Below are 25,876 nucleotides of genomic sequence, written 5' to 3'. Positions count from 1 at the left end.
TGAGATGTGGGGAAGTCAGATTCACTTAACAATCATGTTACTAACTTAACTGTAGTAATTCACTTAACAACTGTATCAAGAAAGGTCATAAAATGGGGCAAAACTCAGTTAACAACTATGTCACTTAGCAATTGAAATTTTGGATTCAGTGTGTCGAAGATTATCTGTATAGTGGGTCGCAGCCTTCTGAATCCATTGACTTGCTTAATCACAGTGTTCGTTTTATGATGTGGCACCCACTTATCAGCCTTGCAAAAAAGGTTGTAAGATAGGTTGGTCACGTGCATGACTTGATTTATGACCATCTTCAGTTACAACAGAAATTCCAGACCCCATTATAGTCATAAGTCAAGGACTATCTGTATTGCAGGGAATACTAGCATCCGGCTGATCTGAAAAAAACAAAGCAACAGGTAGTATCTGTTTAGAATTTGAATGGGAGACCACCAGGACATCTTCAGATTGCAGACTGCAGTGGAAGCTGGAAAAAAAAGTCAGTGATAGAGCACTTCTCTGTTCCTGCTAAGTTACTATATCTACTAAGATACACATTGTTGGTTACCGCAAGACCCAGTCTGTTCTGGACCAACTGCAATGACGATTGAGATGACGATTAGTGAGCAGAGACTGATTTTAGGCAGGCAATGAAAGAGGAGGATGGACCTAACCAAAAACTGGCTAGGTCTGGAAGCCTGGGGGAAGCATGAAGGCAGGGACCTTCAAATTTGGTCCTTTTATGACTTGTGGACTTCAACTCCCAGAATTCCTCAGCCAGGCACGCTGGCTGAGGAATTCTGGGAGTTGAAGTCCACAAGTCATAAAAGGACCAAGTTTGAAGACCCCTGCATTAAGGGAACACAAAGAGGATGGAGGAGGAAGAGGACCCAAGAGACTTCAAAGGGAAATCTGGAAGGGCTGCAAATTCTTGCCAAGATCAAATCGCAAGAAGGAGAACCCCATATCCCCAGGAACAAGCCAGACTCCAAACAAACAAACAGAAAGTTTGTTTTGGGGTCTTTTTATTTGGGGTCTTCTGTTTGGTTTGGGGGGGCGGTGTCTTCGTTTTCTCCCTTCTTCCACTTTACTGGATAGGGCGGCTCCCTGCAGCCGAGGCTGGCTTTCGAGGAAGCCACGGATTGCTTTAAGGAGCCGCCAAAGGAGTCATATCCCAAATTCAAGGACTGCACTGCCCAAGGGAGCCACTAGAGGGCCACAGCCGTCTGCAAATCGTCTGGCTTCTCTATTGGAGAAAGGCAGCCTTCGGCATCGTCAGCGGGCGGGGGCGGGGGGGAGGGAGGATGAAGAGAGGAGGAGTCAGAAAGCCAGGCCCGCCCTCTCTCTCTCTCTCTCTCTCTCTCTCTCTCTCTCACACACACACACACACATACACAAAGACATTGCGCGCGCGCATGCCCACTCCGACTTTTGGACGACGGGCGTTAAAATGGCGGCGGGAGGTCGCCAGGCCGCCGGTCACGTGCGCTCGCTCCTTGCCCCGCCCCCCTCGGCCGGGCGGAGTTCCCCCGTCAGCGCAGGAGCGTTCTCTCGCTTTCGTTTCTGACGTCCTGCGGGAGCCATTCGAAGTTCTCCCCTCGCCAGTCCAGGGCCGCGCGCGCCGGCGACGAAGAGGAGCTCGCGAAGGTGAGAGGCGCGTGTGTGTGTGTGTGCGCGTGTGGCGCCCGCGGGCGACAGGCAGGGGCGGTTGGGGCTCCGTCTTCCTCCTCGCTCAGGAACAGTGGAGCAGCCGCTGATGGGGATCGCCCAGGGCCGGCCGGCGTCTGTCTCTTGGCGACGGGAGAGAGGGAGCGCAGGCTGGAGATCCTGGGGGAGTGTAGTCCCCTGGGGGGAGTGTAGTCCCCGCTCATCTTCCTGGTCTTACCTCAGACGGGTCCCTCTTTGCCTCACCTGAGCCTCCAGGTGAGCTGGGCTTCAAGACCTGTCATCTTGGTCAGGTGTTGGGAGTTAGAGGTAGGCATCTCTGCATCGCGTCCCCCAAGATACCGCACCAAAATAAGGAAATATGTGTTGTGACGTCACGACGCGAGCTTCCTTCCTCTGTGATGTGACGTCACAACGCAAGCGTCGTGCGTTGTGCTGCGACGTCACAATGCAAGCTCCGCCCTTGCGCCGTGATGTCATGGGGCAAGCTCCGCCCCCTTGGAACTTGCCTTGCCCTCAGGACAAATTCCGCCCTTCAGGTGGCTGCGTTATGATGCCTTAATACAGGGGTCTTCAAACTTGGTCCTTTTATGACTTGTGGACTTCAACTCCCAGAATTCCTCAACCCGCATGCCTGGCTGAGGGATTCTGGCAGTTGAAGTCCACAAGTAGGGGTCTGCAAACTTGGCCCTTTTATGATTTGTGGACTTCAACTCCCAGAATTCCCCTGCCTTAATACAGTGCTTGTATTAAGGCAGTGCTTCTCAAAGTCAGCAACTTTGAGATGCATGGACTTCAACTCCCGGCATCCCCCAGCCAGCACATCCTGGCTGGGGGATGCTGGGAGCTGAAGTCCACACATCTTAAAGTTGCTGACTTTGAGAAGCACTGCCTTAATACATTTTTTGTCACTTGTCCCCCCACCACCACCATATATCCCCAACCTACATAAATAAACCATACAATATAATTTTCAGCCATTTGTTCTGCTACACGCTCATGGCATAGCTGTAGCAAGCAAACTAAAACCTTCCAAAACATCTTAAGCGAATCAAACCAAATAATATTTATGTATTAAATATATTTTAAACATTTATATAGCTGCCCATCATACAACAAACTCTTTTTTGCTTGGTCTTTTTTCCTGGCATTACCATTTATAAGAGCATTGAGCATTATTGTAAAACAATGAAAAGTAGAATCCACAGCATAACATTTGTTAAGTTGGAGAAAAAAACTAGGAAATAATGTTGTGTTGTCTTGCAGTCCAAAGGGTTAAACACTCTACAAGTAGTCTTCAGCTTACAATAGTTCATTTAGTAATCATTCAAAGTTACAGAGGCACTGAAAAAAGTGACTTATGACCACTTTTCACACTTACAACTGTTGCAGCATCCTCCTGGTCACATGATCAAAATTCAGACTCTTGTCAACTGACTCATATTTATGACAGTTTCATTGTCCCAGAGTCATGTGATCCCCTTTTGCAGCTTTCTGACGAGTAAAGTCAATGGGGAAGCCAGATTCACTTAACTACTGTGTTACTAACTTAGCAACTACAATAATTCACTTAAAACTGTGGCAAGAACTGTTGTAAAAAGGGGAAAACAAATGTGTCACTTAACAACAGAAACTTTGACCTCAATTGTGATCATAAGTCAAGGTCTACCTGTATTCACTTGTTGTCTGGAAATAATTAAGAAGATGCCAAAACAATAGTAAAATAACATATGTTTCCTTATGTAAGAGGAAAATAGGCCAGAGAGGGCATAAGTGTGGAAAAGAAAAGAAAAACTATTATTCTCTAAGCTCCAATATTCTACCATTCTTAAATAATTGAAAAATCACTGAAACAAATAATTGTCTCCAATCATTAGAATTATTGATGATGGTGGTGGTGATGATAATTATGATCTCTTCCAAGCCTCCTGCCTCTCCTTCTCCCTTCCAGTCACATGGTCTAGAATAGAGTTGCTATTAAGAGCTGGAAAGAATTCCAAAAACCAGTCTCTGTATCCTTTTCTTGTTCTCCTTCCATTAAGTTTGCCCTTTAAGATTTCTTCCTTTCCTCAACCAGCTGCTTGCTTGGGAGATCTTCCTGGTTCGAGGGATGCTTTCCCGTTTCCTGATCTGGCTGAAAAAATAATTGCAAAGCTGGGCACAAGAATCCTAGAGTTGGCGGAATGGGTAACACGAAGGGAAGCTAAGATGCTGACCTTCTGCTTTTCCATATGGTGATTGGGAGAGTCTCTTCAAAAGGACCAGTCAGTGCTTTTCTCTGGCTTCCTTCTCGTGTTCCAACTCCAAAGCAACAGAAATGTTGGCTGGCTTTATTGGCTACATCTGTAAAACATGGCATCCTTTTGGATCACACTGGGATCATTGGCAGAGAGTAAAATATAGAAATGGCAGAGTCGTAGTGACAGCTGCAGTCCTCAAACAGATTCTTTTCATGAGGACTTGATTTTTCTGGAAAGAAATGGCTCGAAGAGTTTGCTCATAAAATTTCTGTGTTTTTTTTTTTGTTTGTTTATGTGAACTTTTCAGCTGGCTTTTAACTGTTTTTTTAATCTCCAGGCATTTCTAGGCTGCCTTCCTGGACTTTGGCATTGCAAAGTGTCACTTGTTGATTCTGCAAATCAAAATACAATGAAACGTACAAAAGCATATTTGATAAATTTAGCATTATTCCAGTATTTCATTCTAGAGACCCAATTTGGGGTAATGCATGGTTTCACAACCTTGGCGGCTTTTAAGATGCGTGAACTTCCAACTCCCAGAATTCCTCAGCCATCAGTGCTTGAAGCCAGGAAGAGTTGAGTTTTAGTCCCGCCTTAGACACAAAGCCAGTTGGATGATCTTGGGCCATTTCCTCTCTCTCAGCACCAGAAAAGAGTAAGGCAAACAATTTCCAAAAACATTTCCAAGAAAAAAACTGCAGGGACATATCTGGGCAGTCACCAGGAGTCAAAAACGGACTCCAAGGCACTAAAACTAATTGAAATTCCAGTTGAGTTACAAGCTTTATATATCTGAGCTAGCTTTGTAAAATTTCACTAAGATTTTAGTTTGATTAAGTTAGAATAAAAATGTGTCACCGTAAAGAAAGCCTGAATTCTTTACACTTGGGTTGTGCACCCATCTCCAGTGGACACAGGTTAAAAGCACGTACATTAGCTTCTTTCAATGGGTGAGGTTTTATGATTGTAGCCTGCCAGTTGCTGCTTGGAAGAACTGCCTTGCAAAATGAAGACAACTCCGTGAGCAAATAATAATTAAAAAAAACCATAGTACATTATTCATCAACCTGTTTCAAATTGACAGGCTGCTTGTTACTCAACTTTCTTTATTTTATCTTCTGAGAGGAAAGTCTGTGGGTCAGGATGGCGAGATGCCAGGAGAATTTTTACAATTCTCTGCAGCATACGACCTTCCACATAAAAGTAAACTTTTTTCCTCAGCTTGAAGCAGAAGACACAAGATGGTGGTTCTGAATTATTCAGATTCCCCCCAAGAGGTTTTGGGAAACTTTATGCATCTCTATAAAAATAAATATAATGGAATGAATGTTCCTTTGATAGAAATGTTATAAAATAGTCCTCGTCTTACAACCACAACTGGGACCAGAATTTCTGTTGCTAAGCGGAGCAACAGAACTGCACCTGATTTTGTGGGCCTTTTGCCACAATTGTTAACTGAATCACATGGTTGTTAAGCAAATCTGTTTTCCCTCATTGATTTTGCTTGTCGAAAGCTTTTTGGGAAGGTTGTAAATTATGCAAATGGATGCTGTAGCTATTAGAAATTGCCACGCACCAGAATTTTAATCACACAACCAGTGGGATGCTGCAACAGTCCTTTGTGCAAGGACCAGTTGTGGGTCACTTTTTCAATACCATGGTATCTTCAAAAAATTGCTAGAGTGGTTTTTAAGTTGTACTAGGTTCACACCAGGATTAATGTTTTCCTTTTGGTGGTGGTTGTTTTTTTAATGCCAGGATGGCACAGAACAAATACCTTGCAGCGAAGCTGAAAAACTATTTGCGTGAAGACAAAATTCAGCTATGGAAGCCTCCATATACCAATAGCAACAAGGAAGCTGGAGAGGAGCTGAAGGTAAGGTAGCATATTGTCACTCCTGTTACGTCAAGGGTGTCAAATTCAATTTCACTGAAGGCCGCATCAGCATTGCGGTTGCCCTGGGGGTGTGTGGCCAGGGTGGGTGTGGCCTACTGGGTAGGCGTGGATGGAGTGGGTGTGGCCTACTGGGTGGGCATGCCCAGTTCTACCTCATTCGTGTCAAGGGTGCCTATGGGGGCCTGGGCAGGAGTGGGACAGATCTGAGGGTCTCTGGCAGAAGGGGGTGGGACCGGGGCAAGTGCAAAGATGGCCACCACAAAATTGTACATTGGCTCCTGGCTGGCCTGGGCCAGGGCCAAGGCAGTGGGGGCCGTTCCCTCACTCTTTCCAGGATGGCTTCGTGGGCCACATGAAACCACTTCGTGGGTCGCATCCGGCCCCCGGGCCTTGTGTTTGACATGTCTGTGTTACGCCATGCGTTTTAATGACTTTTTGTATGCTTAACAGAGTCATTTTTATTGCCCTAGGATCTCACCCGGCAATATTCAGCCAGGCTAAATTACAATGACAATGAAATAGAAGCTATTCTGGAAGAAATACGTTGCAAAGCTGTCGAGCGAGGAATGGGAAATGAAGCTTATAAGGCGACGGGCGTGGCGACACTTGAAGTAGCCTTACCTTCAAGGATGGGTAAAGTAAGCAGCTGCTTCATGTTATCCGAAGAAACATCTGTCAAATGTGCATTTTTGTCAAATATTGAATGATAATACAGGTAGTCTTCAACTTAAGACTGGTTTCTTAGCTACCATTCAAAGTTATGACCTGCAAACGTATGAGCTGGATCCACAATTCTGATGGTCGCATCTTCACCCTCGGGTATATGCCCATGTTTTACGACAGTTTTGCTCAAAATCAGCACTTGCAGTTTTTGGCAAAACCACACCCATAACAAGCAATAGATTCACGATTACTATGTTCATGTAACGAACACCATAAAAAGTGTAAAATTGGGTAGGCTGCATTATCGTCATAACTACCTATATTTCATTGGTGTACAGACAAATAAATGAGACAGTTGACTGGTTACGTATCATTAGGCCACTGTTGATTCTTAGTAGTATCTGAGGGGCTGCCACAAAGAAGAGGGGGTCAAGATGTTCATCAGAGCACCAGAGGGAAGGATGAGAAACAATGGTTGGAAGCTGATCAAAGAGAGAAGCAACCTGGAATTAAGGAGAAAGTTCCTGACAGTGAGGACAATCAACCAGTTGAACAGCTTGCCTTTAGAAATTGTGGGCGCTTCATCACTGGAGATTTTTAAGAGGAGACTAGACAATCACCTGTCTGAGATGGTATAGGTCAGTGATGGCGAACCTTTTAGAGACTGAGTGCCCAAACTGCAACCCAAAACCCACTTATGCATCGTCGGGTGCTGGGTGGGTGTGGCCCATTGGGTGGGTGTGGCCCATTGGGTGGGCGTGGCTGCGGTAGTAACGGCAGACTGGGTGGGACTAAAAAGTTCAATCAATCAATTCCAACTTTGCAAGATCTTTTTTTTTCCCGCGAGAAGTTGAAATTGACTGATTGACTGAACCTTTTTTTTTGTACACGGCGGCGGAGGCCTAAAGCGAAAAGGTTTTATAAAACCCAGCTGAAGGACTGGGACGACGGCACGCGTGCTCACAGAGAGGGCTCTGAGTGCCGCGTCTGGCACCCGTGCCATAGGTTCGCCACCACTGGCATAGGTTCTCCTGCTTGAGCAGGGGCTGGACTAGAAGACCTCCAAGGTCCCTTCCAGCTATTCTTATTCTTCTCTTTGACGATCAGTCCTTCAGCTCTTCCAACGGAGTACTTCCTGGTCCTTCAGCTCTTCCAACAGTATCCCCATCGCCACTCTAACTGAGTGCATCCACTTGGCTGCTGGTCATCTTTATCTTCTCTTTCCTTCCTTCTATCCCAGCATTATAGACTTTGCAAGAGAGGGGGAACTTTGCATTGATTGACTGATTGATATGTTATCAACTTGGTGTTGCCTAGCAGCAATATAACACTTCCCAAGAAGACCTGTTCTCAACCTGGTTCTTCAGCTCTTCCAACATCACTCCCTTTGCAATGGTAACTTGACTCCAGTCATCTTGCTACTGGCCATCTCTTCCACCATCAGAGCCTTCTCCAGAAAAATGAGATTATTTAGTTTTTTTTATGTAAAAGAGAATAGGGTAGGAACTGACTTTCTTTCATAACCCCAGAAGAGGCAAATTCCCAAGACAAAACATTAGTGCTGTTCTCACTACACGTTGAGCCAGAAAACGCCTGTCTACATTTTAGCCTAATGTGTGTTATGCAAACCCAGCTGATGTGGTTATGTTTACTGTAAAACTTAGTCAACTGTCTCAACGGTGATTAAGGTAATAATAGGTAAACATGTTGTGGAAACACTAATAAAACCTAGCTAATCCTCCTAGGGTTGTAAAAGGCAACTGATTAGGGGAAAATAGCTCCAGATGAAATTATTGAATAAAAGCAATGAAATGTATTTGGCAACAATCTCTGGCTAGGACTGAAACCTTCACAAGCCCTCCCATTAAAAAGAATGCTCATTTAGTGGGAATAAAGCACTGTTCTCTTGTGGCCTACATTTATTTCAGTGTTTCATTAAAAACTCTATCCATAAAAAGGTTCCTGTGCTTACAATGGCAGGAAAACAATCCAAGTGCTTTTTTCGTTAGGGCAACATGATGGTGTGTGTAGTAATAATTTGAATACTGTTCTCTGTTGCTACTGCTATTACTGCTGGAAAACTAGAGCTGTTTCAGTACCGCCTGAAAGGGAAATACTGTCCTTTAGATCCCTTTTTTTTCTACTGCATCTCTTGATCAATAGATTCTTCACCTCTTCCATTCGATCCTAATACTGTTGCATATAGAAAGATATGTGAATGACACCACGTGAAAGGGGCCAGGCTTTGAACAACCACACCAGCCATGGACAATCCTGAATAGGATTCGCACCTGATATAGTGTCTGCCAGGACTCTCTCTATAAATGGGGCATAGTATCCTCCTCTCAGTGGGACTATGGGATCCCACATCAAACTGTAGATCACATCTTTTTTTTTTTTTTTTAGAACTGCAGTATAGCAGTCAAAATGCCAAGGTGCAATCAATCAGACCGGTCTGTCTGAAAAACTTTCTGAATATACTCCCTTGACTCGGCTGACAAAGAGGGGAGGAGAGCCGGTGGCCTGCCTAGCATGTAGACTGCCTAGGTTCGAATCCCATAAAGGGTGTGGCTAGCTGATGAGGACAAATGAGTCAGAAATAGCTATACTTAGTCTCCCATTTAAATCTTTAACTCTTGTCAGCAAAAAAGAAATTTGAATGAATACACACACACACACACACATATGCATATATACAGGACTAGACTGAATATTAGGATTCCCATTTGCTCTGTGTTTACTAATGCATGTAAATTGGAAAGAAAAGAAATGAAAAAAGTTAGTAAGGAGTGGAATGAAACCAAACTTATGTTAAAGAATGCTGCTGAGCTGGAATTCAAAATGAAAATATTGAATTTTTAATATAGCAGTACTGCTCCGTAAATAAGGCCAACGTGCTTGAACATTGCAAATCTTTTATGTCCCCTTTAAATGAATCAATATTTTCTGTTTTTCATAGATGCAAAAGAATATACTGGAAACCAAATTGGTAATCACAGGCAAAGAGCTGCGATCCCAGTAAGTATCTACCATTCACTTAAGTGCCTTGCTAAAAGGCTCTGTAGTTTATTTTATGTAACTGCATGCTATAATTATATCATAGCATACATGCCATACAGATCATTTGCATATATTCATTCTCAGAAAGGTATAAACATAGAAGAAATTCACTGCTTCAGACAGGAAGGTGGTGCAGAGAGGGGTGAGGATGGGTGAAAAGATCATTGGCAGTTCCCTCCCTCCCATCCAGGACATAGCACAGAAGCGTTGCTTGAGCAGGGTCCGCAAGATTATATGGGACACTACACATCCTCTTCACAACCTGTTTTCTTTGTTACCTTCTGGGAGGAGGGGGCTTCGTGGTATCCGAAGCAGAACATCCAGATTCAGTCACAGCTTTGTTCCATACAGTATTAACCTTGTGAACTCTAAAGCAGTGGTTCTCAACCTGTGGGTCGGGACCCCATTTGGGGTCGATCGACCATTTCACGGGGGTCGCCAAGCAAGGCTGTCCGCCATTTTTTTGTCCGCCATTTTTTCCCCTTTTCCGGCGGGTGCCTTACATCCCTTGGGCTGGGCCAGCTGGTGGTTGGCCTGCTCCATCTCTGTCGCTTGCCAGCTACGCCTCGGCCAGCACAGGGGGCGGAACCACGCATGCGCGGCGCTCCCGGGCAGGGAAAGTCCTTGACTTACGACCGGTTGAGTAGTCCTTGACTTACGACCGGTTTAGTCCTCGACTTACAACCGGTTGGGGTCGCGGCATTAAAAAGGTTGAGAACCACTGCTCTAAAGCTTCCTCCTTCTGTTACGTATTCAAGAGGGACAGTGTTTAATATTGATATGTTACTTATATGTAAGGGTGTAGGTCTATACAAATGTTGTATATAGTATGTTTTAGATGTGTTATGTATGTGTACACTTTAGAGGAAGCAACTAAATTTCATTTTTAATGTGTGCCACTGTGCCCACAGGAAAAAAAATGACAATAAAGGTTATCTATTTTACCAGTTCCTCAGTTTGAACATAGAAGTAGATTTTCGGAGTATAGAGAGTCTTCAGCTTACGAACACCACTGCGACTGGAATTTCCACTGTAGGTCACTGAGTTCTACAGCATCCCATGGCAAGAAGGTCACAAACTGCAGTCATGTGACCACAGGATGCTGCCACCGGTTATAAATGTGATGCAATTGTTAAGTGCCCCAATTACATTCTTGGGGAGGGGGTTAGTGTGATGGCCATAAGTAAGAAGAGAAGTCAGAAATCCCTTTTTCTGAAACTGCGGTAACTTTGAACTGTTGTTAAACAAATGGCCTTAATGGTCAAGGACTATCTGTCGATACAGTATTATGAAAAAATATACCACTAAAATGTACTGTTTATTTTAAAAAAAATGTTTATCTCAAAGCAGTGAATTCCTTGGTGTGGATTTGGAGTGTGTCTGGGATTGTGGCCCTGATGTCATTAAAGAGGAACAGTCTGGCTAATCTGTTGCTCTGCCTCATCCTTCATCTCGTTATTTTATCCTTTCAGAAACAGAAAGGATTTCTACTTGACCTTATCAAGATTGTAAAATGGTGCTCTTTGGTTGCTATCATGATGTATTAAAATAATTTTGAAAAATTAGCTTTTTCAAAAAGTGCATAGCTGTATAATTATGAAGCTGAATTGCTTTTACTACTTGCATTAAAGTAATTATAAATAAGAAGCAACCGATATAATTTTGAAAAATTGGGTGGTTTTCCCCCCCAAAAGTACATACCACTATAATCATGAAGCTGAATTGCTTTGCCTAACTACAGTACTTCTTCCCAGAATAGCAGACATATAGCTTTGAAGAAGACTGCATTAAAGTAATTATAAATAAGAAGCAATTGATGTAAGATAATTTTGCAAAGTTAATTTTTCCCCCCCAAAAGGTACGTAGTTGTATAATCTTGAAGCTGAATTGCTTTTACTAGCTATTGTTCTTCTTCCCAGAATAGCACAGGCATACGGATTTGAAGAAAACTGCATTAAAGTAATTATAAACAAGAAGCAACTGGAATTAGGTACGTATCTTGTGTTTAAACGCATTTGCAGAATAATAGTTTATTCAGCTATATACTGAAGCTTCTACTTCAGAAGTCCTCCTGCTGATTTTGGGTGGCATGTCAATCGGCTTTTGTTTTTCAGGAAAGACATTAGAAGAGCAGGGAATCACCCACAATGTCAAAGTGATGGTGCTTGAGCTGAAGCTGAGTGAAGAAGAAACCAGAAGAAAAATCCGGGAAGAAGAGATACAGTATGAAGAAGAGGCCTTGAAGAAGAAAGAGATCAGTCAAAGGATGCAGAGGACGAAAAGAGGATTAGAAATACTTGCTGAAAGAGGTAAAGGAACTTTTTGCTTAAATCCCACACTACTAAGAGTAGAATACACACTTGCGCCTGGGAAGAGAGAGAGAGAGAGAGAGAGAGAGAGAGAGAGAGAGAGAGAGAGAGAGAGAGAGAGAGAGAGAGAGAGAGAGAGAGAGATCAACAACAGCACCTACTGTATTACCAGGTCATGGTAAGCAACATTATACAAAGTGTAAAAAGAGAGTACGAAATAATAAGCCCAGGAAATTAAAAACACGAGATCAGAAAAGGAATTGTATATAGCCCTTGATTGATGACCGGTCTCTTAATAACCATTCAAAGTTCCAACATACCTACCTGGGGGGTACTTATGACGAGATTCAAAGCCCTAATGGTTGCATTCCCTCCCCACACACAGTCAGTGATTGCATTTTGGGTGCATGGCCACTGGGCTGCCTTTAGTCATTTGCAGCATCCCGTGGCATTTGCGACAGTTTTGCTGTCGCTTTTCAGCAGAACTGGCCCAGGGCGAACCATTGAATTAATTAACGGCTCGGTGTTCGCTTAATGACTGCTACAAAAAAAAGGTCACTTAATGATGGTCCCACATAGCAGTCATGAGCCATTCTTTCCTTCAGATCTTCCAACATTTTGCATGCTCCCTTTTTTCCTTTAAGTTTCTCACCATTCTCTTTTACGGATCTTGTCAACTCCACCCAGCCATGATTTTGTTGGTCTTCCCCTTGACCTGATCTTCTTATATTTGTTTTGCAATTTAGCAGTAGTTAGCAGTGGTAGACATTTGACAGGCCCTTCTGTTTAAGCTCAGTGCCAGACCTATTTTTTTTCCTACAAGAAGCAACACAGTCAGGCCGTTTGGGCTGAGAGAAAGTGGCTGATCCAGAGTCAACATGTAAATCTGTGTGGCTGAGAGTGGAGAGTTCAGCTCAAATAAAATGCTCTCCTCCCCTCCCCCTCCCCCAAAAGATTTGCTAATCATTGAGTTCATTATTTAGAAAGATTGATCATCCCATACTTTGTAAAACAAGCAACTCTTTTTTTGAAAACTATGGGGGCTTGAATGGGGAAGATAGAACTCATTGTTATAAAGCTTTAATTGAGAAATTGAAAAATTCAGCCTTTTTGGATGCAACATGGTTCCTGATTAGAAAACTCCTATGAAAATTCTTGCCTGTGAATAGAGAATGAGAGGATTCAATCGGTCCTTATGGTCCTAGTTTTATGGGCACACCAAGGAACTGTTGGTCCTCATTTACTTAATGACTGCCCATCTGTTATCAGGCTGGTGGCCACCCTATCTGTCATGGCTGCTAACATCGGATGTTCTTGCTTGACAATATATGAAGATGCAGACATTTTCTATTTAACCTTTGTATTACTTTTAGAATTAGAATTAGATGGTGCTGGAGGGAAGGGGGAAGAATGTGCTTGGGGACTAACTAGCCATAACAATATCTCAGTAGAGTATTCTTCAAGGTTGGTTGTAATAACAGGAGATAAGTAATGGCAGGTTATGGAAGGGATTCAAATTAATTGGAGAATGTGATTAATGACTGTTAAATGAAGGAGTGAGTTATGCTTAGATACTGTGTGTTTGGGGGAGGAGAAATCAGATTTTGGCTTCTTCTATGTTTGTGCCGAAGCTATGTTGCTATTAAAGATTCTTTAAAGAAAACAACGCCTCAAAGTTCTTTGAAGAGTTTCTTCTTTCGGAAGAACCATGACACTATCCCTTTGAGCAGCTTGCTGGCACAATCCTCCAAGACAGAAGCTAAATAAGATTTCCATACCATTTTCAGTAAAAATGTGGTGCTTGTACAATCATATCTTTCCTGTCACATTAAACATTGATGATAATGTTGGTGGATCTCCAGCACTTACATTCAAACCTTGGGGAAAGGGCTGTGTGCCCCTCAAAATGTAGGTTGTTCACCTTTTATTTATTTGAATATGTCAAGTTTATTGAAATGTGTTGGATTTTTTTTATGTGCGTGCTCTGTTACAGAAGATTCTTTAGACTCAGACACCACCCCTTACCTAGACATAGCGAACCAGACTGGAAGAACTATCCAGATCCCTCCACAAGCCAAAAAAGTAAGCATGAACTCTACAAAAGTTGTGTTCTCTTCTGCCTGTGCCTCTCCCCCACCCTGCTTGACAACCGAGGGTGTTTTATTTGAAAAGCAATTTCATTGGTAAGCTTTATTGTGAGTAAACGTTTTCTTCACCTCCTCCTTGTGTTTTGCAGGCTCTTTTAATAGCTATGGGGTACCATGAAAAGGGCCGAGCTTTGCTGAAGAAAAAAGAATATGCTGTGGCATTGCCATACCTGTTGGATGCAGACAAACACTTTTGGTAAAAAAAAAATCTCACTTTCCTTTTGCATAGCTTCTTTCAGCACTAATTATAGGGCTTCACCTAGCAATTTTATGTCCTTGTTAAAATGGACCAAAAACATTTCGTTTCTGTTCCTGTCATTTCCAAATGTGCTTTGTCCACAGCAGTAGAAAGAAGCGTGGCAGCTTTAAAAGCTAGCCTTGACCTCAGCTTTATGGGCAACATTGTCACTGATCAACAATCCCAGAATGTGGCAACACAGTACAAGTAGTCCTCAATTTACAGCCAGTTACTTAAACGACCATTCCAAGTTACAAAAGCTATAGGTTTCAAGCTTCCCGTGTCCCTCTCCTCCACAGTGACATGACAGCATTTTGATCCCTTGGCAATCCAGCCTTCATTTATGGCTGTTTGCAGTGCCCCACACTCACGTGAACTGTGATTTACGACAGTTTTGCCAGAAGCCACTTTTTATGTCTATGTCTAGTTTAACAAAGAGAAGGACGAGGGGGGACATGATAGCAGTCTTCCAATATCTCAGGGGCTGCCACAAAGAAGAGGGAGTCAAGCTATTCTCCAAGGCGCCTGAAGGCAGGACAAGGAGCAACGGATGGAAACTAACCAAGTGGAAGCTAACCAAAGAGAGAAGCAACCTTAAACTAAGGAGAAACTTCCTGACAGTTAGAACAATTAACCAGTGGAACAACCTGCCTCCAGAAGTGGTGAATGCTCCAACACTGGAAGTTTTTAAGAAGAAACTGGACAGCCATTTGTCCGAAATGGTATAGGGTTTCCTGCCTGAACAGGGGGTTGGACTAGATGACCTCCAAGGTCCCTTCCAACTTTATCATCATTATTATTATTGTTACTTCTGGCTTCTGGCAAAAACTGACTCTTAGGGAACAAAGGGTTTGCTTGAATGACCACTACAAAAAACCGAAGTGAAGTCAGGTCCAGTCACATGATGACTCACTTTACAACTGTCACAACTGGCAACCATAATTACCCGGGTCAGTTATGGTTGTAACTCGAGGACTATCTGTACTCAGAAAGGGAAAGAGACATCCTGTGCTAGCAAGTCTGATGATATGGGCATAGCAAGGTTGCCTATCAATCTCTTTCCCAGCCCAAAGGTGAACCCCACAAACTCATGCTGTAAGCGTTAAGTTGCAGAGAAGCAACAGGAAAGACCTCGTGATCCACCCTCTAAGCATCTCTGTCTGAAACCAATTCAGCTTCTAACAGCCCTTGGACCAGTTTCCATTCAGCCCATTCTAGCCAGTTTGCCACGGAGGGACCTAAGGTTTTGGCAAAGTCGTGGCTCAGACAGACAGGAGCTGACACATTGGTGTTTCTTTTGGAGTTGGGCATAGCCTGCACATACGTTGTTTACATTTTGGCTTTTCACTGTGCCTTTGGTGGCACTGCTGCTCCATACCCTTCTTTGGGGATTACATTGCTGTCATGCTGTGTCACTCATCCTGCCCGCTGATGTTCAGTCCACTGGCTTAACAGATTTCTGACATGATGCCCTGCTATACCGATAGTCCTTGGCTTATAATCACAGTTGGGGCCCAAATTTCTGTTGCTAAGCAAGGCGGTTAAAATCAAGTCACACCCATTCTTACGTTCTCTGCCACGGTTGTAAAGCAAATCATGGCAGTCGTTAAGTGAATCGCATGGGTCATTAAGCAAATCTGGCTTCCCCATTGACTTCGCTTGTCAGAAGCTGGCTTGGAAGGTCACAAATGGTGATCACGTGACCCCGTGGCACTGCAAGTCGTCATAAACGTGCCGGTAGCCAAGTAGCTGCATTTTGATCACGTGACCATGCTGGATGCTGTGGTAGTTATAAGTGGGATCACTGGTTGTAAATCACATTTTTCTGGGCTGCTGTAAATTTGGACAGCCATTAAATGGATGCTAAAGCAGGGGCTGTAAGCCAAAGGACCACTGGTACTACACACCCCTAGGGCCTCAAGATTCTATCTGCCTTTCAACAGCTCCGCAATCCCTGTGCCAAAAATATGTTCTGCTTTTCAGTGAATGTGGTTCAGACCTCCTGACCACTGTGGATAATTATGCCGTGCTGCAACTGGATATTGTCTGGTGCTATTACCACCTGGGTCAACTGGAGTGCCTGGATGATGCTGAGAAAAAGCTCGTGGCAGCCCACGACTGTTTCAGAAAGTGTTACGGAGAGCACCACGAAAGGCTGGTCACCATTAAAGTAGGCTGGTCATGTGTGTTTATGAGCCCCACCCCACCCCACCCTCAGTGCCATTGAATGAATATTAAGTATATGAAAAAGAATTTATACTTCTGTTTTTATCACATTGTTAAGCCGGCCCAGAGTTGCTTTGGATAGTGAGATGGGCAGCATATGTACATTTACTAGTAAATAAAAACAAATAATCCTCATTTACATTGAATTGAACATTAGGCAAGAGATGCTGGAAAGAGTATTGACTCCTAAAGCTTCAAGGATTTAAACGTTGAAAAGTCTGAATGTTCAAATCCAAAATATCAGAAGCATTTGATGGCGTGCCTGTTAAAACCTTTTAATTAAATTCTGCAAAGTTTCCCAAGATCAGAACCAAATCGGTTACCTTGTATAGATCTTGCTACTTAGGGCTCCAGCTTCTGTTTCTTTGTTCTTAATTTAACTGAGATAGCAGTGATTTTTAATAGGTAAACTTGGTCTGTTATGCTGTGAGTTGTGAAACCTCCCTTGCGTGTTGACCCGTTTGTAAGTATTTCCTTTTCTTCAGGGGAGCTCTGGGAGAGAGAAAGCTTTATTTCTGAGGCTCTACCTGCTTGAAGGCATAAGCCATTATCACAATGGCAGAGAAAAAGAAGCCGCCGAATGTCTTCAAAGAGTGAGTTCTTGTGTTCCTGTCAAGGTTTAGAACCCTTCCCTAAAATTGTAAATCTACAAATGTAATTAATGGATTAAGCCTCCTTGAATACAGTGGCATTTATAGCAGATTTAATACTACAATGCGTGATGTTTTCCCCACTGAGCCTCTAAACCAGCGGTTCTCAACCTATGGGTCGCAACCCCATTTGGGGTCGATCGACCATTTCACGGGGGTCGCCAAGCAAGGCTGTCCGCCATTTTTTCCCCCTTTTCCGGCGGGTGCCTTACCTCCCTTGAGCTGGGCCAGCTGGTGGTCGGCCTGCTCCGTCTCTGCCGCTTGCCAGCTACGCCTCGGCCGGCGCAGGGGGCGGAACCATGCATGCGCAGCGCTCCCGGGCAGGGAAAGTCCTCGACTTACGACCAGTTGGGTAGCCCTCGACTTACGACCGGTTTAGTCCTCGACTTGCGACCGGTTTAGTCCTCGACTTACGACCGGTTTAGTTCTCGACTTACGACCGGTTTAGTCCTCGACTTACGACCGGTTGGGGGTCGCAGCATTAAAAAGGTTGAGAACCACTGCTCTAAACAGCAACCAGTTTCACTCTTCTTGTTCATTTCTCTCTCTCTCTCTCTCTCTCTCTCTTTTTTTTTCTTCGCAGGCACATAGCTTATTTCAAGAGCTGGTCATAGACCCAGAAAAGATCAATAGCTTGTTACTTCTGGGTTTCTCTGCTCAAGAGGCTCGCCTGGGTCTCCGAGCTTGTGAGGGCAACTTGGAGCATGCTGCCAATCACATTTCCAACAGGAGAGAGGTAGCCTGCCAAAGGGGTATTTAGGGGGCAGGAACAGCAATTTTGTAGTAGAGTAAGGATGGAGTGGGGGAATGCTTTGCATTCTACAGGAAGTTACTGCAATGCTAGTAAAATTTCACATTAAAGCATCTAGTGTAAGTGTTTCTCTACCTCAGCAGCTTTAAGATGTGTGGACCTCAGTGCAAATAGCAAGCTGGCTGGGGAAGTCTGGGAGCTGGAAGTCCTTAAAGCCACTGAGGTTGAGAAATACTGATCTTGTACTTCTATTTCATGCAAGTATATTGCCTTACGTCAGAATTCTGCTTCCTTAAAAATTGAAATAGCCAATTTCTCTTCTGTTTGCGCTGAAATACCAATGAATCCCACTATTTTCTCTCAGCAAATAAATGGTTTCTAACTGTTGCAATATTTATTCCTTACCAAGTTCGGTTCTGAGTTGGGATAAAAAAAAAAACAGCAACAGTTGCATGAAATTAAGTTCTTTATTCTTCACCTAAGAGCAATGACAGAAAGCTGTTAGGTGAGTGGCCAGCCAGCATGCCCCCTCCATCCAGCACAGGTAGTATACATTAAAATCAGATACGCTCCCTTATTCAGTCTCCCACTTAATCTACCCAGCATCATTCCATATAAGGAACTTCCTCTTTCCTCCCTTACCATGGCCTCTTAACTTTTCTGAGAATACATTTATCTAAGTATAAACTATCTTTGGAAAGTACACCTTATCTCCCTTCAGGGTCCTTGGTGCTCTCTGATCTTGGTTGTTTTCTTGCAGACATCTGGCGCTGTCTGATCTTAGTTGTTTTCCTCCAGACATCTGGCGCTTTCTGATCTTGATTGTTTTCTTACTGACATCCGCAAGAAAACAACCAAACACCAAGGACACCCACAATCCAACCCTGAGCTACAGATGTTTTATTCTGTTGGTTATCTCACTTCCCTGGATAAGCTTCTTTTCAAGGCCTGTGAATAGGGAAGAGTAAGGAAGCCAGCCAATCTTAAAAGTAAAACAAAATGAGATAATGGTTTCTGAGTCTTAATAAAAGCTTAAATGCTCAAAACAAAACTTTATAATATTATATTCCATAAAATATTTCAACGTATCTTCTGAAATGAGATAGTTGTTTTGATAGAGCGGGTCCAGATTCTTAGAGAAGAAGCTCTTAGATGATTTAACAGTTGCCCAGTGTGGCATGAATATCAGTGTTTAGCTAAAGTAATTCTATGAGCACACTGTTGAAAGACCTGGCTAGGGATAAAGGGCGAAAAAAAAATCTTATCCATGTGGTCACTTGAAGATGACAGTGACACTAAGATTAGGACTTTACGACGTGGGCACATAAGCAAAAAGAGGGAAGGAATGCATTCAAAGTTAAGAACTGATCTATAGATCAGAAGATGTGTGGAAATGCAGTTTTGCTGAATAGTGAAAAGATATTTTACTACTGTTTTTTCTCATGCAGGAGAAAGCTCTAATACGGAGGGAGGAGAGGGCAAAAAGAAGGAAGCAATTAGAAGGCATAAACTCCTTGAAAAGTATGGGCTATTCGGAGCGAGCAGCCAGAGAAGCACTTCACAAGTCAAAAGGCAACATTGAAGAAGCAGTGAAGGTAATTGTTATCCCTAGTTCCTTACCTCTGCTCCCATTAGGTCAAAACATTGCTTGTTTTAGACAGGTCCTCCTCAACTTGCAACCATTGGCTTAATGGCCATTTAAAGTTACGACAGCACTCAAAAAGGTGGCTTAAAACCAGTCCTTGCACTTACTATTGTTGCAGCAGCCCCACAATCACACGATTAAAAATTTGATTGCTTGGCAACTGACCAATGTTTGCAGTGTCCCAAATCACATGATGCCATTTGTGACTTTTTCCCCAGGGGGTTTCCAATAAGCAAAGCCAATGGGGAAAACAGGATTCATTTAACAGCCATAGCAAAAAAAAAAAAAAAAAAGTTATAAAGACTGGGCACTAATGACTGCAACGCTTATCGACAGATGCTCTGGCTCAGTTGTCATAAGCTGAGGACTACCTATAAACTGAAGAGGATATGTACTGTCTTAGGATAGCCCTCCTTGGTTTTAATTTCTTACATGATTCATTTTCTGCTCTAGATTATACTTGATAATCCCCAGTTGCTGTTACCAAGTGATGATGCTCTTACTCCAGGGGACGACTTTCAGGTTCCCCAGCAAAGTATTGAACAGGTAAGTTGGGAATGTAGCCTGTGTCTTTTGCGCATTTCCTGTTTCCTGTTCTGTTCGTCTCTTGAGGTCTTGTCCATTTCCAGTTTCCAGCTTGCTGCAAGCTACTCATCCCGTCTTCAAAGCATCTTGGTAAGGGTGCAATTCAAAAAAATCCCAATGTAATCCAGGAAGAGCTTCTATTGTAAGAAATGCTTTAAACAGTCCTAGTTTTAGTCAAGGGTTTCTTGTTTGGAGAAACCCAGTTTTGCTTTACCTACTTTGGCTATTTCAATCTTCTCTGCAACTTAGATGCCAGTGATTTTTTTTTTGTTGTTGTTGTTCAATCTGCTATGTTGGGTTTTTTTTTTGCAGTTATTGCAGTTGCTCATGTGCTTTAAAACATCCTTTAATAGCTGAGCATTCTTGGATTTTGCTCTGTTGGCTCCTCTTTTCAGCTCCCAGGTTCACATTGACCAGCTGTTTTTGTGCCCAGGCATCCTCTGAAACTATTCCCCGTTCCATTTGGGGCACATGAAACTAACCAGGACCTTGCATCTAATTTGGATTTAGAATGTCAGCATTAGAAAAATACTATCTAAAGCAGACCACTTGCAGAGCATGGCTCTATCTATAAGCACAGCTCTCCTGTTTTAAGTAGCAGATAAGGTCACATAAAATCTTTCACCCATTGCTTTATACTTACAGAATGGAGTGTAAGTTCAAATCTTAACCTGGATGGATGCATGATGAAGGGAAGGAGGAAAAGGTTGAGAAGCCGGCAAACAGTGATCCCATGAATATGGGACACTGTGATGGACATAAAAACAAGAATTGGTCGCAAAGCTGAGGTTTTTTTACACCATTGTAACTTCAAACAGTCATTAAACGAGGCAATCCATAAGCAAGGACTACCTATGGCAGTGATGGCGAACCTTTTAGAGACTGAGTGCCCAAAAACTGGCCCCACCCCCATTCAACCCCATGTCCTGCCCCACCCCCATCCCATCCCCCACCCCACCTGTCCACAGGGACACTCACCACCTCCAGGGCCCGCCGCAGATGGCCCAGGCAGCCCAGCAGCGCCATGGCGGCCACACCCTCTGCCCGCCCCCCGCAGCATCAACTGTGTGCAATGGGGCGTGAGAGCAGAGTCTTGTCTACGCTGCCTGGCTGCCATGTCCTTGGCTGCACTGCTTCGCGTGGGCCACGCTCGGGGATGACTCTCCTCCAGGGGGGCTGCTGGTGGGGTCGTGGGGGAGGCGAGGCTGGGGCAACGGGATGTGTGCCCACAGAGAGGGCTCCGAGTGCCGCTTCTGGCACCCGTGCCATAGGTTCGCCACCACTGACCTTGGATTCCTCAGATTGTCTCTAGCATAGTGCAAGAATCAGATTGCGCAGTGGTTAGAATATAGTCCTGCAGGCTGACTCTGCCCATAGCTAGGAGTTTGATCCTGAGCAGCGCAATGTTGAGACAGCCTTCCATCCTTCCGAGGTTGGTAAAACGAGGACCCAGATTTTGGGGGGCAATGTACTGATTCTATAAACCACTTAGAGCTGCAAAGCCCGGTGAAGTGGATATAAGTGTAAGTGTTATTGCTACTGGTCTTGGAGCTGGGTTTCCTAACACAGTTATCCTTGCACTGTGTGTACTTCAATTCCCCAGTCAGAATGGGCACTGCTGAGAATCTGGGATTCTGCCTATTGGGAAGTGCTTGAGAAAGGTGTTAGAATCTGTTGCATTGATGTTCAGCTTTAAAATTTCCATCACGGTCTGAAGTTCTAAACTGCTTTCTATTGAAGGAGAATATTTGTAGCTCAGGGTTGAAATGAGGGGTCCTTGATGCTCTCTGAGCTTGCTTGTTTTGTGGCAGACATTTCATTACCCTAGCTCAGGGGTAGGCCACCTTGGCTCTTTTATGACTGGTGGACTTCAACTCCCAGAATTCCTGAGCCAGCCACGCTGAGGGGAAAGGGAGAGGTTTCCAAGTTGAGCCATGTTGGCTCAGGAATTCTGGGAGTTGAAGTCCACGAGTCATAAAAGAGCCAAGGTTGCCTTATCCCTGCCCTAATTAGGTAACATCATCAGTGCTAGTCAAACATCAGCACTGATGATGTTACCTAGTTAAGGTAATAAAATGTCTGCAAGGAAACAATCAAGCCCAGAGAGCACCAAGGACCCCTCAAGTGGCTTTCTTTATCTTTCATCTCATATTAGGAAGTAGGCCTCTTCTGAGATAAAGATACTAACTCTAAATTTCTTAAAAGGAGATTAAAATGTGACTTAATGTATGTTCTCGCCTAGCTGGTCTATATGGGCTTTAACCCTGGCATTGCGGAGCAAGCTCTGAAAATATTCCGAGGCAACATTCAGCTGGCTATACAGACACTTCTTCATTATGGGGGGTCCCTCCCTGCTGACTTACAGACCCCTTCAGACAGCACCACCACTTCCAACGAATCCAGCTCGTCCAAAGATTCCCCTACCGATTCTGCAGGTAAAAGGCCCCTCCCTGTTCAGGGGTGACAGCCGCTCAGGGGACACCTTGAGGCAGGGAATCGGGAGGGGATGACAAGGATCTTCGTGTTATGTAGCAGATGGAGATGGGGTTGATGGAAGAACCATGGAGTTTCTATGGCCACGTGTTGTTGATGACTTGGACTTTAACATGAAGGGGTAAGGCCACCTTGGCTCTTTTATGACTCGTGGACTTCAACTCCCAGAATTCCTGAGCCAGCCACGCTGAGGGAACAGGGAGAAGTTTCCAAGCTGAGCCATGCTGGCTCAGGAATTCTGGGAGTTGAAGTCCACGAGTCATAAAAGAGCCAAGGTGGCCTACCCCTGGTCTAGTGGTTAAGGCACCATACTAGAAACTGGGCTGTATTGTCACCTTAGACAGGAAAGTCCACTGGGTGACTTTGGGCCAGCAACTCTCAGCCCAATCCAGCAATGGGTTAACTTTAACTCCCATATTCATTTAACGACTGCCGCATAAAAGATTGCAAAATTGGCTCCAGTCACCTGGTGATCCTTTTTACAACCATCACAACTACAACCATCATTGCAGGGCTCTGTTAGAGTTGTAAGTTGAGAATGAGCTGTACAGCTGTACAGGCAGTTCTCAACTTACGACCACAATTGAGCTCAAACTTTCTCTTGCTAAGTGAGACAGTTAAGTAAGTTTTACCTCGTTTTACGAACCTTCTTGCCACTTTTGTTAAGTGAATCGCTGCAGTTGTTGAGTTAATAACACGGCTTTTAAGTGAATCTGGCTTCCCCATTGACTTTTCCTGTCAGAACGTCACAAAAGGGGATCACGTGACCCCAGGACACAGTAACCGTCATAAATACATGTCAGTTGCCAAGTGTCTGAATTTTGATCGCGTGACTCTGGGGAGCTGCAGTGGTCATAAGTGTGAAAAAGAGGCATAAGAACACTTTTTTTCAGTGCCGTTGTAACTTTGAACAATCACTAAACACAAACTGTTGTAAGTCGAGGGCTACCAGCATTTTCATTTCCCACTGATCTTCATGAAAACCTTAAATCTTGGGCAAATGTTTTCTAGTTTAATTAAGCACACTATTTCACAGATGAGGAAAGAAATTATGCCAGAATCTCTCACCAACCAATTCCATCTAGTGGTAGCAGCTACTCCTGGAAAACGCCCTCTGGGGAGAGGCTGGGTTAAAGGGCCCAGGAACGGAAATTTTGCTTTCCATGAACGTTTCATTTCTCATTTATTTGAAGGCACATCTGGGGCTTCCACGGACGAAGACATGGAAGTTGATGCTGTCAGCGAAATCTTAGAAGATATTCCAGAACATGAAGAAGATTACTTGGACTTAACTTTGGAAGAAGAGGAAGTTGTCATTAATGAGTACCTGTCCTATATAAGACACCTGCAAGTACCTTCCAAGTAGAGAGACTGTGGGAGGCTGCATCTCAGTTACGTATTTCGGGGTCTTTGGGGCTAGATCAGACAGAATTAGTTGCTTTTAAGTCTCATGGAACTCAAGGACTTGGCTAACTTAACTGGAACTAATTTAGTCCCGATCCAGAGTTTAAGACTAGGTCGCTTTCTTATATTTTGCCCGATGCCTTAATTAGCTGCATAGTTTTGGAACGTTGGCATGCAAAATAAACCTATTTAACTGCGATCTAAAGCCACTACTGGACAGTATTGTCAGTTGTAGAACAGAAATATTTACAGAAATATTTTTGTAGAACACCAGCATATATATGTTGATGTAAAATTGATTTATTTAAATCATAGCTTGAATAAAATCCATTTTGCATCCCTTCACAGCAATAGAATTTTTTTAAAACAGCAAATGATCTGAGTAGGACAGCCCTTCCCACGAACTTTAGCCTTGATATTTTCTCTTTAGAAATAAGGATTCCTGCCTAGAGCAGTTTCTATGAAGATTATCTTTCTTTCCTTTTTAATACTGTTGTAAATCTATTGTGTGTGGAATTGGAATAACCTTCCCCCCTTTTCTAAGCAGTCTTGCTAATGCACTACTAACCAATAAAAAACACATTCATCACAGCTGCAGTGTTTTGAAAAACTGAAAATACTAGCAGGAACAAAGACTGTCTTGAAAAACGCAGAAAAGAATGAGTGTGTGTGTACGTGTGTGTGACAGAGAGTCTGTGTGTATTTATGTGTCTCAGAGAGAGAGAGAATGTCTCTGAAATTTCTCCCCTGAATCTTATATTTATATGGCCACCCACTTCACAAGAGCATGACTCCGGGTGGTGATTTGTCTCAACTTTGAAACCCTGGGTTTACTGGTGCCTGTGATCTTTACAGAAAGTGACATTTATTTATTTGCTTTTCTCCCACCTTTGTTTTCATAAATAAGGCAGCAGGCAATTTTCCTGCTCTTATTTTCCCCACAACAACAACCCTATGAGGGCTGAGCGAGAAGGACTGGCCCAAAATTACCCAGCTGGCTTTCATGCCTAAGGCAGAACTAAAACTGGTGGTTTTCCAGTTTCTAGCCCAATGCTTTAATCACTAGACAAAACTGGTCCTCTGTGCCAGCATCCTTTATTATCCTAAGCATCCACAGGAGGGCAAAGGACAAAATACTATTACTAATGCAACCGTTGCCAATTACCTAGAGTAGAACAGAACAGAATAGAATAGAATAACAGAGATGGAAGGGACCTTGGAGGTCATCTAGTCCAACCCCCTGCTCAGGCAGGAAACCCTATACCATTTCAGACAAATGGCTGTCCAGTCTCTTCTTAAAAACCTCCAGTGTTGGAGCATTCACCACTTCTGGAGGCAGGTTGTTCCACTGGTTAATTGTTCTAATTGTTCTCCTTAGTTCTAGGTTGCTTCTCTCCTTGATTAGTTTCCATCCATTGCTTCTTGTCCTGCCTTCCAGGTGCTTTGGGGAATAGCTTAACTCCCTCTTCTTTGGGGCAGCCCCTGAGATATTGAAATACTCCTATTATATCACCCCTAGTTGTTGTTTTTTTCATTAAACTAGACATATCCAATTCCAGTAACCGTTCCTTATATGTTTTAACCTTCAGTCCCCTGATCCTCTTTGTTGCTCTTCTTTGTATTGTTGCTTGCATGTGTGCCACATCAGAATTGGACTAGAATTTCCATTGTAAGTAAGGCAGTTGTTAAATGAATCACACCCAATTTTATGAACATTATACCATGGTTGTTAAGCAGATTGGTTGTTAAATGAATTAAGTAAATCCAGCTCCCCTCACTGAGTTTACTTAGCAGGGATCATAAGTGTAAGGCCTGGTCATAAGTCACCTTTTCCAGTGCTGTAACTTCAAATGGTTGCTAAACAAATATTTGTAAGTTGAGGACTATTTGTAATTTAGGAAATAGAACA

The 25,876-nt window shown here is 43.5% G+C and overlaps 1 protein-coding gene across 1 annotated transcript; it reads left to right on the top strand.

The window, feature by feature from the left end:
• The first annotated feature begins 1,562 nt into the window (after positions 1–1,562).
• Positions 1,563–24,558, top strand: NUB1 (negative regulator of ubiquitin like proteins 1). Its single transcript, XM_015832536.1, has 15 exons — positions 1,563–1,641; positions 5,658–5,775; positions 6,267–6,434; positions 9,419–9,477; positions 11,439–11,509; positions 11,634–11,828; positions 13,822–13,910; positions 14,065–14,171; positions 16,197–16,383; positions 16,925–17,032; positions 17,673–17,825; positions 19,289–19,435; positions 19,939–20,031; positions 22,313–22,505; positions 23,757–24,558. Exons 2-15 carry the CDS (start codon positions 5,659–5,661, stop codon positions 23,927–23,929), a joined length of 1,860 nt encoding a protein of 619 aa, XP_015688022.1. The 5' UTR covers positions 1,563–1,641; position 5,658; the 3' UTR covers positions 23,930–24,558.
• The last annotated feature ends 1,318 nt before the right edge of the window (positions 24,559–25,876 follow it).

Source organism: Protobothrops mucrosquamatus, unplaced genomic scaffold (assembly GCF_001527695.2).
Source record: "Protobothrops mucrosquamatus isolate PMUCROS unplaced genomic scaffold, P.Mucros_1.0 scaffold5, whole genome shotgun sequence".
NCBI classification, from domain to species: domain Eukaryota; kingdom Metazoa; phylum Chordata; class Lepidosauria; order Squamata; family Viperidae; genus Protobothrops; species Protobothrops mucrosquamatus.
The sequence above is the reverse complement of the archived record's forward strand: the minus strand, read 5'-3'. Positions and strand labels throughout refer to the sequence as shown.